Source organism: Sminthopsis crassicaudata, chromosome 1 (assembly GCF_048593235.1).
Source record: "Sminthopsis crassicaudata isolate SCR6 chromosome 1, ASM4859323v1, whole genome shotgun sequence".
NCBI lineage: Eukaryota > Metazoa > Chordata > Mammalia > Dasyuromorphia > Dasyuridae > Sminthopsis > Sminthopsis crassicaudata.
Window position 1 is genome coordinate 11,855,637 of NC_133617.1, and position 18,160 is coordinate 11,873,796.

At 50.5% G+C, this 18,160-nt stretch overlaps 1 protein-coding gene across 4 annotated transcripts in view; it reads right to left on the reverse strand.

The window, feature by feature from the left end:
* Window positions 1-18,160, reverse strand: part of SFI1 (SFI1 centrin binding protein) — a 43,346-nt gene that overhangs the window by 11,410 nt on the left and 13,776 nt on the right. For all 4 annotated transcript variants that reach the window (XM_074293115.1, XM_074293125.1, XM_074293100.1 and 1 more), the window contains 8 exons: window positions 17,390-17,482; window positions 16,655-16,752; window positions 15,007-15,073; window positions 8,547-8,677; window positions 2,162-2,243; window positions 1,227-1,405; window positions 285-360; window positions 91-186 (listed from right to left, as the gene is read on the reverse strand). In XM_074293115.1, the coding sequence (XP_074149216.1) occupies window positions 91-186; window positions 285-360; window positions 1,227-1,405; window positions 2,162-2,243; window positions 8,547-8,677; window positions 15,007-15,073; window positions 16,655-16,752; window positions 17,390-17,482 (822 nt within the window). The remainder of the gene's footprint in view (window positions 1-90; window positions 187-284; window positions 361-1,226; window positions 1,406-2,161; window positions 2,244-8,546; window positions 8,678-15,006; window positions 15,074-16,654; window positions 16,753-17,389; window positions 17,483-18,160) is intronic.

Below are 18,160 nucleotides of genomic sequence, written 5' to 3' on the forward strand. Positions count from 1 at the left end.
GTGGGCGGCAGGGCCTGAGCTGCACTGAGCCCCCTCCCCCCCCCGGGCTAACTGGCAGGAGCCCCAGAGCCAGAGGGAGGAAGCCCCTACCATCCACGCGGCCAAGGCCTTGCGCAGCAGTGTCTGACGGTAGTGGCGATGGGCGCGGACCGCCTTCTCCCACTTGGCATTCTGCCCAGCGACGTACTAGAGGGACACGGGGAGGAGAGGGGCCTGTGAGCGGAAGGGGCCCCCAGCCTCGGGCGTGGCCCTCAGAGGTGCCCCCCCAGCCGGGCCCTTCTCACCTCCCGCCACCTGCTCCAGGCCAGGCGCAGGAGCCGTCCCTCGTGGAACGCTTCCGCTCTCAGTGCCCCGGCGCGCCTGACGGAGGGAAACGGGGCAGACCTCAGCTCAGACTGGCAGCCAGGGCACAGACTGTCGGTCCGCCTTGCGCCCTCCCTCCTTGGCTGTGCCCCTCACAGCGTCAGGCACAGGGTCTGGGGGTCCTGCAGGGCCTGGCTTTGGGTTGCCAGGACCTTGAAAGTCTGACAGAGGTCACTTTCAGTAGGGCAGGAGAGGGCCAGTGTCAAGGGGTCAAGGGCAGAGGTGAGGGGGTCAGCGCCAGGGTCAGGAGAAAGCGCAGGAGAAAGCCAGAACAGGGAGATGGGGGGGGAGGCAGGGGGCAATGGCTGGACTAGAGGCCGGGCTGGGTCTGGGCAGGGCCTTGAATGCCACATAGAGGGTACCCGGGACCTCTGGTCTGAAGGCCGCCTTCTGTGTCGGCTGCCACAGGGCAGGAGTGGGGTGGATGGGCCAAGCCCAGGGGGCTCCAAAGAGGACGCTTGTCTCTCGGACCCTCGGAGAGTCAGGGGGTCCCTGGGGGGTCTGGCCCAGCCTCCCTTTGGAATTCCAGCCCTCTCCGGTTGTGCCCCCAGGCCCCCCGCTCTGCCCTCGGGGCCAAGCCCCTTCCTCAGAGCAGTCCTCAGCGGGGTGGGGCGCTCCCTCCCTGATCTCCTCCAAAGGGAAGCGCCTGCAGGCTCGCTCAGGCCAGCCCCCAGGGCTCCAGCTCTCCCTTCTTCAGTCCTTTCTGCTGTCCCGCCTCCGGCCTTGGTCACTGGTTTGGGGCCTTTGTCCCCCATCCATTCTCCCTCATGCGCTTCCCGCTGACTCTGACCCCCCTCCGAGGGCCGTCCCGGGAGCCCCAGTGCCTCAGCCCGGGCTGTCAAAGGGACCCAAGAGGTACTTGCTGGTCTTGGAGCGTCCAAAGGTTCTCCTTCCAGATCTGGAACGTCCTCCGCAGCTGCCCGTGGCGGTGATGGGCACGAGCCACGGCCTGGTCCCTTCTCTCTATGGAAAGCTCAGCTGCCCGCCGGCGCCACATGGACCAGAAGTGCCGGAGCAGCTGCCGCTCGGCGTGGAGGATGGCCTGGGATGGAGGGAGACCCAGGACAAGTGAGGGGGGCCCCGAGGAGGGAGCACCAGCCTGGAGCCCTTCCGGGCACCCTGCCCCAAGCAATGGCCCCTCCCGGGCACAGACTGGGCCTGCAAGAAGCCCCAGGACCAAGCCCTTGGTTTGGCAGGAAAAGAAACGGAGGCTCAGGGAGGCCTCGGAACCCCAGGCTGGGAAAGGAGACTGATCACTCTCGGAGCCCCCCACTCCAGCCCCCTCATTTGACCCACTAGCAGAGGGAGGCACCGGGGGTCTGCCAGCAGCTCTCCTTCCTGCCCCCCACCTGATGGTCCGTCTCCTAGCCCGACCACATGGCCAGCTCCGGCCACATCTCTTTTGTCCCCAGCACACCCTAGGTGCTCAGATGGAGCTGCAGGGTGGAGCTGGGGGACCTGAGTTCAAATCCTGGCCCCGGGCCTACCTCCTCTGGGAGGGCCGTCTTCACCACACTCTCCAGGTGCCCACCTGGCCCGCGGGGTGAGGGAAGCCCAGCCTCCTCCCTACCTGCTGAGCGGACGTGTGAATGAACTAAAGAGAGAAGGCCGGAAGGCGGCTCGGCCCAGCTCAGCAGCAGGACGCATTCCGCTCTGCCCCGCAGCCTCAGAGGGCACTGTGGGCACCCACTGGCACAGAGGGCAGTGTGAGAGCCCCTTCCCCCAGGTACAAAGAGCAGCATGGGTGTGGCAAGGGCCGGTGGGCAAGCCGGGCACACTGCTGTGGGTGGCTGCCTACCATTCTCTGGGACAATCGCGCTTCTCGCTGAAGGCACATCTTCTGCCACCACGTATCAAAGGCCCACCTCGTCACCGATTCCCTGGGACAAAGAAGGGCAAAAAGGGCCGACGTTCGCTGAGGCACTTTAGGACAGAGCCCTTGCCAGCCGTGGGCCGCACCCCACTGGCAGTGAGGGAGGGGGCAGACGCTCTGGGAGACCCCAGCGTCCCGGGGGCCCACTTCCAGCTGAGTCGGAGGAGGGGCCAGCAGGGAGCCCGGCCCCTTCCTCTCACTGGGATCAGGGGTTCCTGCTCTCCAGCCTCGCCTGGCTCCTTTCCAGCCACCCCCAGGGCCCCACTTCAGCGCTCCCTGCCCCTTGGCTCCCAGAACCAAACACCAGGTCCTAAGGAAAGACCTATGGGCACAGAGGATGGGAGACGCTCAGCTTCCTGCCCCAAGGTTTTGCCACCGGAGCCCTTGGTCACGTCCGCCCCCCCCCCCCAATCTCTCCTCCAGCTCCTTTGCCCAAAGGTGCTCTTTCTGCCAGGTCACGAACCTTTCAGGACATCTAGAAAACCAGTCACTGCCAACAACTGGACTCTGTCCTGCCCTCGGGAGGACAGACCTAAGGGATTCCCAGCCTCCCTCTGGGGCTCGGCTTTCTCCTCCACCAAAGAGGAGGGTGGGGGAACGGCTGGATAACTTATGGTCTATGAAGGTTGTGGAATAGGATTGTTCCATAAGATACGGCCAGCAGGAGGAATACAGAGAGGCCTGGAGAGACTGACAGGAACTGATGCTGAGGGAAAGGAGCAGGACCAGGAGATCGCTGTACACTTCAACAACAATACTATATGAGGATCAATTCTGATGGATGTGGCTCTTTCCCAATAAACTCGGATGGAGAGAGCCATCATCACCCAGAGAGAGACTGTGGGGACTGAGTGTGGACCAAAACATAGAGTTTTCACTCATTTTGTTGTTGCTTGCTTTGCTTGCATGTACTTGCAAAAATAAAATACTATTAAAAGAAATTTAAAAGACCTTTTTGATCTGAATTTTTCTTGTGTAGCATGATAAATGTGGAAATATGTTTAGAAGAACTGAACAAGTTTAATATATATTGGATACTTCTTGTCCAGGGGAAGGGAGGGAGAAAAATTTGGAACACACAAGGTTTTCCAAGGGTGAGTGTTGAAAACTATCTTTGCATGTATTTGGAAGCTATTATTAAAAAGTTAAAATGAATAAAATGTTAAGAAAGAAAGAAATTTAGACAAACAGGGGATTTGGATTTGGCTTCAGTCACTTAAACTAATTGTAAGTTTCTGGGCAAGTTATTTAATCCTGAATACCTTTATAAAAAAAAAAAAAAGGAAAAGAAAAGAAAGAAAGCAAGAAAATGTAAACAACAAAGAGGAGGTAGCCATTTTCTTTTCTTCGGTTGTTTTTTTGTTTTGTTTTGTTTTTGTTTTTTTTTGCTTTAGGATAACTATGGCTGACCCCCCCCAAAAAAAGGAAAAGAAAAGAAAGAAAGCAAGAAAATGTAAACAACAAAGAGGAGGTAGCCATTTTCTTTTCTTCTGTTTTTTTCTTTTGTTTTGTTTTTGTTTTTTTAGCTTTAGGATAACTATGGCTGACCCCCCCAAAAAAAGGAAAAGAAAAGAAAGAAAGCAAGAAAATGTAAACAACAAAGAGGAGGTAGCCATTTTCTTTTCTTCTGTTTTTTTCTTTTGTTTTGTTTTTGTTTTTTTAGCTTTAGGATAACTATGGCTGACCCCCAAAGTAGGACAAACTTCAACAAAAGCATCTATTGTCTGAATTCTAAATTCAACACATTGTTTTTATCTTTTTAAAAGTTGTTTGTGAATTTTAAACAATGAACTAAGATGTCACAAAAATCAAGAGCATTTCTACAGAGTAATAACAAAATCCAAGAGGAAATTTTAAAAAAGGGAAGATACACTCAAAATAACTACAACAGCCCTGAGGATAATTGGGAGTCATACTACTAAAACATACTCAGTGCAATTACAAGATCCTTCCTGAAGAAAAAAAGGGCAGTTTAAATAACTGGAAGAATATTCAGTGCTCATGGCTGGGCCATGCTAACATAATAAAAATGACAATGCCACAGAAATTAATTTCCAAATTTGATGTTTTAGTAATTAACATATAATGATACTTTAGGAAGCTAGATAAAATAACAGTAGAAATCACATAAGGGAACAAAGGGCCTAAACACTAAAGGAAATAAATGAACTTTAAAAAGACAGAAATAACGAGGAGGTGGTACTTCCAAACACAAACTACAGAATAAAGCAGCAATCCTCAAAACCACTTGATAATGGCTAAAAATGGAGAAGCACATCAATGGAACAGTCTAGGCAAGGAAGAATAAAGAATAAAAATAACTCAGTTATTAATAAACCCTAAAATACAAAAGCACACCCTACTTAACAAGAGATGCAGGGTAAACTGAAAAGTAGAACAGAAATTGTGTGTGGATGAGTACCTTACACAATGAACTCAAAATGAAAGTGACTTGAAAATGAAAGAAGCTATCATAAAAAATTTAAAAGGGTATGAGAGGACCATTCTCTGTTTTAGATCGGGTTTGATCTATCAAGGGATAGAGTTGGTTACAAAAGAGAAGAATAGACATTGGAACCGGTGGAATTGGAAATTGAAAATTGTTTGCATGAACAAAATTAATGCAACTTGAAAAGCAAGGGAAGTAGTTGATCAATGATGGACAGAAACAATTACATCCAGAGAAGGAACACTGGGAATTGAATGCAAAATATTAGCACTAATGTCTATCTACCCAGGTTACTTATACCTTCGGAATCCAATACTTAACGTGCAAGAAGAAAACTGGATTTACACACATATATTGTATCTAGGTTATACTGTAACACATGTAAAATGTATGGGATTGCCTGTCATCTAGGGGAGGGAGTAGAGGGAGGGAGGGGAAAATCTGGAAAAATGAATACAAGGGATAAAGCTATTAAAAAAAATTACATATGCATATATACTGTCAAAAAAATTTATAATTATAAAAATTAATTTAAAAAATTGCTGGAGAAACAAAAAAGAAAAAAAAAGAAAAAAGAAAAGCAAGGGAAGTGTTCAACTGGGGGAAAATATCTCTAATAGCCAAAATACATAAGAACTTGACTGAAAATATATAAAGATCAACAGCCTTTTTCCAGTAGGTAAAAGGTCAAAGGATATGAAAAAGAACTACTCCCAAAAGAAGTGAAAACAAAACAAATTAACTAAACCACAAACAAGAGAATCAAATCAAATCCAATCAAAAGAACTCTGAAATTTCACCCTTCACACTCTGCTAGAAAATGTCAGTGTCAGAATTCAAACTCTGAGCCTCTAACTACTCCCAGCATTTTCTCAATGACATCTATTGAAGTTGGGAAGCCAAATCCAATGAAAATATTAACTATTCTGGGTCAATTTATAGGCTTTTAAAAAAACCTCTAGGTTTATTTTGCTTTGTTGGCTTTGAACAGATATATATACACACACATTTGTTTTACTTTATTTCAAATTGGTTTTGAAAGTTGTTTGTTTTTTTTTTCCATAAATTTTGTTTTAGATTTTGTTTTTGTTTTTTTGCTGAGGCAGTTGGGGTTAAGTGACTTGCCCAGGGTCACACAACTATGAAGTGTTAAAGTGTCTGAGGTCAGATTTGAACTCAGGCCCTCCTGCCACTGTGCCACCTTGCTGCTCTGTTTCAATTTTTTTTTTTTTAAGAAAACTGTACTGATATATTTCATTTTTTTCCCCAGCAGTTCCCATTCCCCTTCTCCTAATGCAATTCAGCAAAATTAATCAACATATCAAAAATGCCTGACATTATTCGCATTATGTCACCCCCTTAAAACAGCAGGGGAAGGGCTTTCTTACAATCTTCGTTGAGGTCATTTGGGCACAATTTCAGGGCCAATCTGTGGTGCTACTGTTTCCATTTTGTAGTCAGTACGCCTACTGTTTCCCGAGTCCCATTAAAGAGACTTTGGATTCATTCACAGAAGACTTCCCAAGCTTCTCCACAGTAACATCTGTTTCTTACAATGCTGTACTAATTCCCTACATTCCAGCCTTCAACTGGAGCCTTCCAGCAGTGGGGCGCCCACTGCACACCCTGCTCCACGCCTGGATGCCTCTAATTGTTAGGGAGCCAAAATCTGCCCCCCTCCAACTTCGGTCAGTCTAATTCCTGTCTTTTGGGGGCAGTCTCCTCATCTGGTGCCCGGTTAGACATATATGCACCATCATTTCGCCAAGAAATGCTCATTTTCTGAACAAAATGCTCCCTGTGATGATCCCTATGTGGCCCGGTTTAAGGCCCCCTGCCACCCTGGCGGCCCCCCTTAGCTGGGTAAGGGCTCATCCATGTCTTGCCCAAGATGGCATCTCTGAAGTTGGTTGTGATGCTCCAGATGTGGTCAGCTCAGGACAGAAAACTGGCCTAAGGTGGTAAGAGGGAGAAGATGGGGGCCTGAAAACCGGGTCTGGAAGGGATGTCACCTCCTGGGGATGGTAGAACAAGCTCGGGCAGAAGACTTCTGCTCTAAGACATGGCACTGGTGGCCTATGGGAAATCCTGGGACAACCTGGCGAGCCAAATCCTAGCAAACAGAATGGGCCAGTCTACTGTGACGACGAGAGCCTGGGAACGACTCGGCTGTCCTGACCAAGATGATGACCCGGGGCAACTAAAGAGGCAAGAGCGGGAGCTCGGAGGGCACGCCGGAGCGGGTCTTCTCACTTTGCTTTTCTTGGACTTCTTTTGTTGCAACATGAAAATATCTTTTCCATGACTTCATATATATAATGGGTGTATTTCTTCCCTTCTCAAAGCAAAGAGAGACAGAGACAAAGAAACAGAGAGATAAGAGAGGAGACAGAGACAGACAGAGAACTAACAAAAGGAGTCTAAATCCCAGGAAGGGACTCAGACCCACAATGGCCCCAAACGGCCCAGGCTAAGTTGTTGGCTGCTGCTGGAGTCCCGGCTGTGTGATCCTGGACAAGTTTGTCTCAGTTTCCTCCTCTGTAAAATGGGGACATGGGACAGCACGCATCTCCCAGGGCCATCGTGCCCGGCCCATAGACAAAAGGCCCTCATGAGGACCCGATGCAGAGACAATAACAGCACGAGACAACATAACTTTGGATGACCCGAGAGATCCGGCCCGAGTCCCCAGCCCAGAGGGTCGGCCGAGTGGCGAGGCCGAGGTGGGCCTCCACCTGAAGGCCGCGCTTTTCAAGTTCACTTGCTCAGCAGTGAGGGTGGGGGGAAGGGAGAGAATCGCAAGGACACAATTTCTAAAAACAAAAGTGGCCGGGCCCTCGGCAGCAGAGGTCGGCCTCCAGGGACAGGGGCTGCTCCCTGAGGTTCAAAGGGGCCTGGCAGCCTCTTCCTGTGCTCAGTGACATCCCAGAAGTCCCAGGGGCAGCAGTCACCCTCCCTGGCTCATCCCCCACAGGACCTGACTCTCTCCTGGCTTGTCAGGGCCAAGTCCCTCAGTGCACATCGAAATCCTCCGCAGTCCATGGCCATGAAGGGCCTTGACTGCCAGCTTCTCGAGCGCCCCCTCTGCCAGGCGCCAATCACTGCCCCCCCAGCCTCATCTCCCAGGCTTCTGAAAGCCCAGGTCCTGTCCAATCAGACTCCCAAGCCTGGCATGGGGCTCACGCCGCTGCCCTCGGCTCAATTCCTGTACCCTACAGAGCTCTCGGCCAGCCCAAGACGAGCATCCCAGGGCCACACCTCCCGTGCCAGCACCAGAGCCATGTAGTTTTAAGCCTGGAAAGCCTGAGTTTTGGGGCCGGCTGGCAAACTTGCTGGGAAACGTCTGGCATCCTTCCCTGAGGGCTCCTCAGCTGTCAGTCTACTCACGTCTCCAAAGTGAGGGCAGAGCCGGCGGGGGTTGACGCCATGCTCCCTGCTGCTCCCCTTGGTCCCGCTCTGGCCGGCACACTCGTCCCAGGGGCTGGGAAGGAGCCTCAGCAGCCTGGACCAGACTGCTCTCTGGCCCCAGCCCACGGCAGGAGCCCCCAGATTTTCAGGACACACGTTCCTGAGGTGAGCAGGGCCCTGGGCTAGACTCACAGGGGCACACAGAGATCCAAGATGGCAACCCTGCTCCCCTATAGTGCTGGGGCAATGCCACGGCGCCTTCTGGGAGGCTGCCGACTGATCCAGAAGCTAAAGTTCTAGAGATGATGGCTGCAGAGGAAGCTTCCAGAAAAGTGGGCCCTCTTCCAGCACGCTTTGGACGCTCTTCTACCACAAAAGGCCCGAGGGCACCGATGACTGCCCTCTCTGGAACTGGCATGCCGTGAGCCTCGGTGCCCACTCGAGTTCACCTACCTGTGAAAGCTAACAGCCTCTGCCCTCCGTGCCCGCTGCGCCCGCTGCTGGCAGCTGAAGCTTTTCCAGGCCCCAAAGAGGATGGACAGGCTTCTGGTCCGATAGAAGTGCTCGGCCTTGGCGGACTGCACCTGAGCAAAAGCAGGGGCCACGAGAGAAAAGGGAGAGAAAGTAAGTTACCCTGGCACTGCCCACCACCAACCACCGCGGGAAAGGCCATCCCAAATCACAGACAGGAGGAGAGACGCAGAAAACGCCCCTCAGCCACGCTCGGGCAGGAAGGGCGATGGGGGCGACTGGGAGGGGAGAAATCTCGGCCCGGGTGCTCCCGTGCCAGCCCCAGCCTCTCCTCCAAAGCAGAAGTCAGTCCCCTCCTGCTCCCTCTGCTAACTGGCATTCTCCTCCCCGCCAGGTGCCCTCTCCCAGAGAGGTGACCATCCCCTGCTGCCCAGGAGGCTGCCTCGCTGCCGGCCTTGCCCTTTTTCCAGTGTGGGTCTGAAGGCGCTCCATGGCTCCCCGGCCCCGGTCAATACAACTCTCCATGAGCCACCACCCCCCCAGCCTCAGGGACCTCCCACACAGAGACATCTCCTGCCTCAAGGCCTTTGCATGGGTTGCCCCGGTGCCCGCAATGCCCCTCTCCATCCTCTGCCAGGCAGAACCCTTCAGGAGCCTTCCCTGAGCCTGGCCCTCCCTCTCCGGCTGCCCCCGTTTCTCTACTTTATTCTACAAATGCTTCCAGGTGTCTTATCTCCCACATGAACTGGAAGCTCCCTGTGAAGGGGACGATGGCGTTTCTTTGTCCCTGGAGCCCCGGGGTCTAGCCCACGTTGGGCACCTCATCATGCCCAAATGGGTGCCCCCTGAGCAAGGGACGGCTGCCCGGAGAGGCGGGGGGGGTTCGTGAATGCTGAGAGATTACTGAAAGCGAATGGGAAGAAGTCAGAACCCAGGAGGACTTGCAGGAACAGCCCTTGTGGAGGAAGGGAAGGGCTGATGAAGGAGGAGGGGGCAGCTAAGCTCAGGGGGAGGCCAGGGCCCGTGCTGGCCCCTCAGACCGCACGGGGAAACCCATCCTCCTTCTCTCAGAGGGGAACCGGGGGGCCACATGCTACCTATGGGGTTAGACCCAGTCCCTCTCTCTACCACAGAACCTAAGGACTCGGGGCCAAAAGTACCCGTCCTCTTGTCCAAAATGCCCTTGGAAAAGGCAAATTCCCCTGGAGGCCGCCCCAAATGAGCTCCTAGCCTAGTTCCTGGCCAGCGCCCCGGCCTCCACGAGCTGTTACCCACTGAGTGCCAGCCTGGGGCACACGGGCAGCAGAGGGAAAGGCGCTGCTTTTGCCCATCTAGCCCAGCTCTAGCACTCAGAGTGCTTAATAACGCTTCTCAACTTGCCCTGACCTTGAGCAGGGACCCAGAGAAAGGAGGCCTTAGGTGCCCCCAGCCTCCTGGGCCTCTGAGCAGCCCCAGTGGAGATGCCAGGACTTCAGGGGGCACCTTGGCGGCCTCCGGCCCTGACTCATCTTTGAGATGGCGCCTGGCTCTGGCATCCAGTGATCCTGCTGATAGGGGAGGCCTCTGGAGGCCCATCTGAACTTACTGCAGCTCTGAACAAGGCCTCGCCCACAGGAGGGCAGCCAGGGGTGCTGAGCAGAGGGCCTGGGACAAGACTGTCGAGGGGCCACGACACCCTCATCCCCGAGCCCCCTTCGGCACCTCCAGCTCCCAACGGCTGAGTGACAGGCCAGCTGGAATTTCACCAGAGCTCCCCGCCAAGTAAGCAGATGAGAGAACAAAGCAAAGTCAGTGATCCGGCTCCCTGGCCCAGGGGAGGCCCGGGGACTCTGAGGGGAGGCCTGGGGGTACCAAGGAGAGGCCATCTTCAGGAAGCTGCAGGGGGAAGGAGAGGGAGCTCTCAGGCTGCCCAGGGGGGAAAATTCCAGGACCTGGAGGAGCCAGGGACAACGTGGCCCTGGGGCCAAACAGATGCCATCAGTGTGACTTTCAGGAGCCCTTGGATAGGGACCAACGGAGATCCAGTAGAACCAGGCTTATCCAAGGGAGTCACTGAAGGGTCAGCAAGAGACCCCCAAATAACCTACATTCCCACAAAAACGCTGCGATGAAAAGGGCAGGAGGCCGTGCTTGGCAGAGGTCAGGATCCAAGGTGGGCAAGGCCCACATCCAAGACCTTTTCAACAGCTGAATCAGTTTTACTGGCATTTGTACATCTTTTCTCGTTTTTTTTAAAAAATGCTTTCATAAAGTCAGATCTAAACAATTGGAATAACAACAAGTGTTCGTGGATAGGCCGAGCTAATATAACAAAAATAACGATTCTGCCGCGGTGCTCTCCTTTCTCAGTGCCACACCGAGCAAACTGCCAAGAAATTACTTTACAGTTAGAAAAAGGGATGACAAAATTCACCCGGAAGAACAAAAGGTCAAGAACTTCAAGGGAATTAATGAAAAATCTGCCAGGCAGGTGCCCTAGCTGAGCCAGACCCAAAAGTACACTATGAAGCGGCGCTCCCCAGAACCATCTGGTGCTGGCTAAGAAAGAGTAGTCCATCAGGGGAATGGGTTAGGAGCACAGGGCACAAGAACTGGGGAGGACTCTGGGAAGCTATAGGAATGGGTCACTAAGTTCTGAGCTCTCCAGATTTTCCTTACAAATAGAACACATTTGCACCTCAGGGTAAACTGGACTGGTAAAAAATCAAGACGGCAGAATAGGGGTTCTCCAGGTCCAAACCGAGAAGACCCTGAAAAAGACCCAGGCCAGGGATTAACACATGTGAAGTGTGAACACCTCTGGGCAGTTCCCCAGAAAAACCAAGTGGGGATCCCTGGGGATGCCCGGGTTGGCTGGAGCCTCAGCAGGAACCACGGGACTGGTGTGGAGTCGGGGTCTGAGTGTGGGAGGACTGATGGGAGCACCAGGCCCAGATCTGCTGAAGGGACAAGGCCCTGGGTGAGAAGAAGTCAACACGCTGGGAGTACAGAGGCAGGAAGACAGGGATGCTGTTGGCTGGGGACACTTGCAGGAAAGGGGGGGGGGTTTCCAGGTTAGAGGGGGGAGCTGGAGTGAAGCTAGAGGCGCCATTCTTCCCCCACCATGTTTAGAGGCTCTAACCTAATATTTCTCATTTTTAAAAAATTGTTTTAAATGAAGAAAGAAACTGACCATTGAAAATTAGTTTGGGAATAGGGAAAGTCAGGGGTCATCTTCAGAGGAGGACTTTCAAGTGAAAAGAGCTTCTTCTACCCCAAAGACTAACGTGAAATGGCTCCCGGCTCAAAGAGAATTTATGAAAGAATTCAGAAAAGAATTTTAAAATCATATGATAAATAAAATAAAAATCATATAACTAAAAAAAATGTTTAAAATTGAAAAGTGAGAGGAGCAGCTAAATGGCACAGTGGATAGAGTACCAGCCCTACAATCTGGAGGACCTGAGTTCAACCTGAGTTCAGATCTGGCCTCAGACACTTACTAGCTGTGTGACCCTGGGTAAGTCATTTAATCCCAAATGCCACACCCGAAAAAACAAATGAGACATTGAAGAAAATTTTAAAAATATATAAAAACCATCCAATAAAAACAAGATTATGAAAAAAAAAAGTTATCCAACAAGAAATCAAACAGTGTTAAAGATGAAAATAACTTTGAAAATTAGAATTGAGCAAGGGGAAGCTAGTGAAGCTATGAGAGATAAAGAAATAACATTATTATAAAGACTGAAAAAAAAAAAAAAAACCAGAACCGAATGTGAAACATCTTATAAGAAAAACAACAGATCAAGATAAGCTATAAGAAGAATTGAGTACCTGAAAACTGTGACCAGAAAAAAGAGCCTTGACACAATGATGCAAGAAATAATACAAGAAAATTGTCCTGGGGTGATAGAATATGAGGGGAAAGCTGAAACAGAAAAAAATCCACTGATCATTACCTCAAAGAGATCCTTTTTGGAAAACACATAGGAATATTATTGACAAATTTTAAAACCCTGAGATGGAAAGAGCAAATTTTGCAAGAAACAAGAAAAAAAACTAAATATGCAGGAGCTACAATTAGAATTGCACAAGATTTATCAGCAGTCACCATAAAAGACCAGAGATACTGGAATCATATATATTAGCAAAAGAACCAGACCTGTAGCAAAATTATCCATAATGTCAAATGAAAAAAAAAAAAAAAAAAAAAAAAGGACTTTCAACAAACTTGCAGATTTTCAGGATTTCCATCCAAAGCCAAACTCGATAGAAAACTTAACATGTAAGAGCCAATATCCACGATTAATTTTAAGGAAATTGACATCTGTAATTATATCAGTAATTAATTATAGTAATCAGTAATTAAGAGTAATTAGCCATCAGTAATCAGTAGCTCAAAAGAAAGATGTATATAAATGAGGTGATACAGAGGCATTGGGGAGAAGGAGAACTCAGTGTTTTGAAAGCCTACTCACATCGGAAACAGATTCAATAGGCAACACTACATAGATGGCATGCAGGAGACAGCACTCTCCAAAATCTATAAAGAAATAAAGGGGAGGGAGGAATGGAGGGGAAAGCAAAGGGTGGGGAAAAGACAAGGAAGGGGAGCTTAAGTAGCAGCAAGGCGAAGAATTAACATAGAAGAATTAGCAAGGATAGGAAAGAAGAGATATATCCAAACACTATTATTTGAGCAGGAGTCAAATTTATTAGGAAAAAAAGTACAGTTAGTAATCACTGATTTTAGACAAAGTCAAACTTGAAGATCCAATCAAGAGAGAAATCGACATTATGAGTCAGCCATACTTTTTTTTTTTTTTTTTTTTTGCTGAGGTAATTGGGGTTGAGTGACTTGCCCAGGGTCACACAGCTAGGAAGTGTGAAGTGTCTGAGGCCAGATTTGAACTTCAGGGCTGGTGTTCTATCCACTGTACCACCTAGCTGCCCCCCATACCATTACTTTAGATGTATGTTTACATATGGGTAAATGCATTTGTGTTCGTGTATGTGAATATATGTAGATATGTATGTATATAGATATATATGTAAGCGGATGGATGTGGATAAATGTGTACACATATGTGTATATGTACATGTACACACATACACATGTATACATATATATAAATGTTATATATGAGTGTGGGTATATATGTGGATGTATGTATATGTCTATTAAATATATCTGTGCTTAATTAGTGTGCTTGGGGGAGGTGGGGAGGATGAAAGGAAAAAAGAATAAAAGAATAAAATTTTTTAAAAGTAAACATCAGAGAACAAAAGAACAGCCAAAAAAAAAAAATAAAAGGGAGAGGAAAAAAAACAACACACAACAGTCAAGGAGTGTAGTAACCCAGTGTTTGATAAATCCAAAGATTCCGGCTTCTGGGATAAGAACTCAATTTTTGACAAAAACTTCTGAGAAAGCTGGAAAATAGCATGGCACAAACTAGGCACTTAGCAACATCTAACACACTAAGATATGGTCAAATTGGGTTTGTGATTTAAACATTAAGAGTGGTATTCTAAGCAAGTTAGAAGAGCAAGGGATGGTCTACTTCTCAGACTGTGGAGAAAAGAGGAATTTATGACCAAAGAACTACTACAGACAAGAAAATGCAAAATGAATAATTTTGATTACATTAAATTAAAAAGATTTTGCACAAACAAAATCAATGCAGCCAAGATTAGAAGGGAAGCAGAAATTTGGGAAGAAAAATTTGCAGCTAATATTTCTGATAAAGGTCTCACTTCTAAAATATAGAGAGAACCGATTCAAATTTATGAGAATTCAAGCCATTCCCCAATTGATAAATGGTCAAAAGAGATGGACAATTTTCAGTTAAGAAATTAAAACCATTTCTAGTCATGTGAAAAAATGCTCTAAATCACTACTGATCAGAGAAATGCAAGTTAAGACAATTGTGAGACACCACATCACACCTCTCAGATTGGCTAAGATGACAGGAAATGACAATGATAAATGCTGGAGCAGATGTGGGAAAACTGGGACACTGATACATTGTTGATGGAGTTGTGAACTGATCCAACCATTCTGGAGAGTAATTTGCAACTATGCCCAAAGGGCTCTCAAACTGTGCATACCCTTTGACCCAGTATAGACACTGGGCTAATATCCCAAAGAAGTCAAAAAAAAAGGGAAAGGGACCCACATATGAAAAAAGATTTGTAGTGACCCTTTTTGTGGTAGAAATGAACTGGGGTTTGGGAGGCCTGAGCAGTCCCTGGCACAATGCACGACTGATCCTGGGAGAGCCTGGGAAGCAGCTGCTCATTGTTCTGGAGTCTCCATTTCCCTTCTCTGACTTGGCATCCAGAGAACCCCGGAGCCCTTCAGCAACCCTGACCTTCTTCCTCCTCCCTCCCCACGTTGGCTTCAGGTGCCATGAAGCAGCTGGCGCATGATCCCTCTGCATCTCCACGAACTCCCTACCTTGTCATGCCGGCTCTCCTGGGCATTCTGGGACCACAGCTGAAGGCACTTGTGCAACAGGACTTCCCTGGAAAACAAGAAGGGAGCCCCTAAGAACCTTTGGGTTCTCAGGCTCAACCGCCCCCCTAACTGTGAGCCCAGAGAACGTCATCCAAGGACAGGAACAGCCTTGTGAGGGACAACCAAGCCAGTGAAGGCGTCCTGACATTTCCTCGCCACACACATCCCACCTCCCTTAAGAAAACACCTGAGAAGGGCTAACATGCCCACAGGAAGAGGGCGATCACGCTCGGCTTCCGTGTTAGGAGGAAAGAAACGGCAAAAGGCAACAGGAGCTTCTGGAGGCCAGAAGGATGGGGGAGGAAAGGAGGGGGGAAAGGGGGAGGCGGTCCTCAGCTGCACAAGGGGTAAGGAATCCCCAGCCGCCAAGCCTTCCCATCTCAAAGCTTTCTCCCAGCTCTGATTAGGGATCACTGACAGATGAGATCAATAGCTGCCTGTATTCCTGCCAGGCTAAAAAAAAAAAAAAAAAAAAGGGGACAGATATCAGGGTGGCCCATGGGGCAGGGAGGGGTCCTCCCAGTAATTGAGTGAAAGGCGTCAGTAGACGGGATTTATTCTGGAGAGCAAGTGGGAACTTGGCCCAAAGGGCCATAAAATTGCATCTGCTCTGAGCCGGCATTGCCACTACTGCTCTGTATCCCAGAGAGATCAAAGGAAAGGGAAAAACACATATTGTACCATCTGTGGCAGCAAGGAACTGGCAATGAAGGGGATGCCCATCAACTGGGGGATGGCTGGACAAGCCGTGGTCTGGGGATTGTGATGGAATAAGATTGGGCTGTGAGAAATCCTGTGGGGGTGGACAGAACCCCAGCCCTGAAGTCAGGAGACCCTGAGTTCAAATCTGCTCTCAGACACTTAACACGTCCTGGCTTGTGTGACCCTGGGCAAGTCACTTAACCCCAATTGCCTCTGCAAAAAAAATAAATAAAAGAAAGAAAGAGGGAGAAAGAAAGGGAGAAAAAAAAAAAAAGAAAGAAAAGGCTAATAACACCCTCTGACCACACACACACACACACACACACACACACACAGAGTTTAGGGCTGGAAGGTCTTCAGAGGTCACTAGCCTGATCCTCTCACTTTGCAGATGAACTAAGGCAAAGGAGGTAGGATTCAGCCTTATGTCTTGGATGCTCTAGCCATCCCCCTACACTGCCTCCAGGCCAGCACCTGCCCAGCAGCCTCAGAGAAAGGGGGACTCACCGTGCACCCCCCCCCAGAAGCCCTGGAGGATGGAAGCCAGCAAGGCCATGGAGGGCTTTGGGCTGACTTCAAAAGAAAGCCGGTCCCACATTGTGCCCACTCCAGTATGCCCCTCTCCTGATGGGCACAGGGGACCCCCTGGCACCAGCCTGCTTTCTCCCACAGTGGAATTCCTCCAGGACACCAATCCACGGCCCCCAAAAAGCAAGGCCCCACTGAGAACTCCCTCAATAAGAAGCCCGATGGTTGCTTGTGGCCAGCAGAGCCAAGAAGCAGCGACTCCCACAGTGACCTGCAAGGAGCTCGCGAGGCCGGACCAGTGAGTGCCACAGCCAGGCCCCAGCTGACAGAGGGGAGGCTCCCGGAAAGGTCATGGTACCTGTGGTGGCCGAGGGCACGCAGGGACTGGGGCAGCTGCTTCGCATCCTCCTTCTGTTCCATTTGAGCACACCAGACGTGCCAGAACCTCTGCAGAAGCTGGAGACGGACAAGACGGACTGCGTGAGGGGAGGCCACAGCAGTGTTTGAAGGCTCACACAGAAGGGGCCCTAACTCCTCCCGGCCTGCAGGCCACCACCCCAGCTTATAAGTGAGCAAGTTGAGGCACCCAGGGGGCCGGGCTAAGATGTGTGGGAAGCAAGGCTCCAGACCCCACCCCCAGCAGAGGGGGACCCTTCCCACTAAAAACGGCCCGGGCTGCGCTGAGGCCATTCCACTTTGGCCATTCCCTTTGACTTTAGAAATCAGACTTCCCATGGAAGGGGTCTTCCTTCTGCCACGTCCTGCCCTCGGCTTCTCACAAGACCCAGCAAATGGACTGACCCAACGCCTGCAGGCCCGGGGCCCTATTTTCTTCCTTCTGGGCATCCTGGAACAATCCCGTTGGGAGAACTTGTCCCCCTGCTAAGTGTGACCATCTGCAGTAACTAGGTCACGGCCCACTCAGTCAGACGAGCCCCAGCTGCTGGCTGTGGAGGGCCTGCGTCAGGGGGGGGGAATCCCAATTTTCTGGGTCACACTAAAGACACAAAAAGTCACCAAGTACGGATTTGCCTGCAGGAGAGCCCCCTGAGGGCGGCCGGCTGGGCTGTGAGGCCCGGGAGGGGAGCCTCACCATGGCCTGGTACTGCCCATGAGCCAGGTTCTTCCTCAAGCGGTGCAGTCGGGACCTCTCCACGTTCTCCTTCAGTGCCCGGAAGCCGCTGAGCTGCAGAAAGAGGGAGAGGGAGAGGGAGGGGACAGCTAGGGGGCGCAGTGGATAGAGCACCAGCCTTGAATTCAGGAGGACCCAAGTTCAAATCTGATCTCAGACACTTAACACTTCCTAGCTGTGTGACCCTGGGCAAGTCACTTAACCCCAGCCTCAGGGGAAAAAAAAAAAAAAGAGAGAGAGAGAGAGAGAGAGAGAGAGAGAGAGAGAGAGAGAGAGAGAGAGAGAGAGAGAGAGAGAGAGAGAGAGAGAGAGAGAGGGAGCAGGCTCAGGATGGAGCCTCAAGGACTGGCCGAGTCCTTTGCCCAAGGAGGCCTCTGATCGGACTCCAGCTCGGGGCCCAGGTCAGTATCTCGCGGGGGCTGCTCGCACCGGAGCACAGCACAGGGAGACCAGCCTCTGCCTGAGGAAGACACGCCACACAAGTAGAACTCGGAGGCGACCCCTAAGCCTCAGACAAGCCCCGTTGGTGATATAGGGCCGACCCCGCCCTGAATCCCGGCTCCACGTGGGCTTCCTAAGGAAACCCCTCAGCCATCAAACAAGGGGGCCAGCCAGGAGGAGCACTAACCTGCTGTCCGACTCTAAGTCTCCACACAGGAAAGGGACAATGGGCCCTCCAAGGAGAGGAAGGAAGGGCCGTCTCGGGGGCAGAGCTGCTGTGGTGGGCCTGGC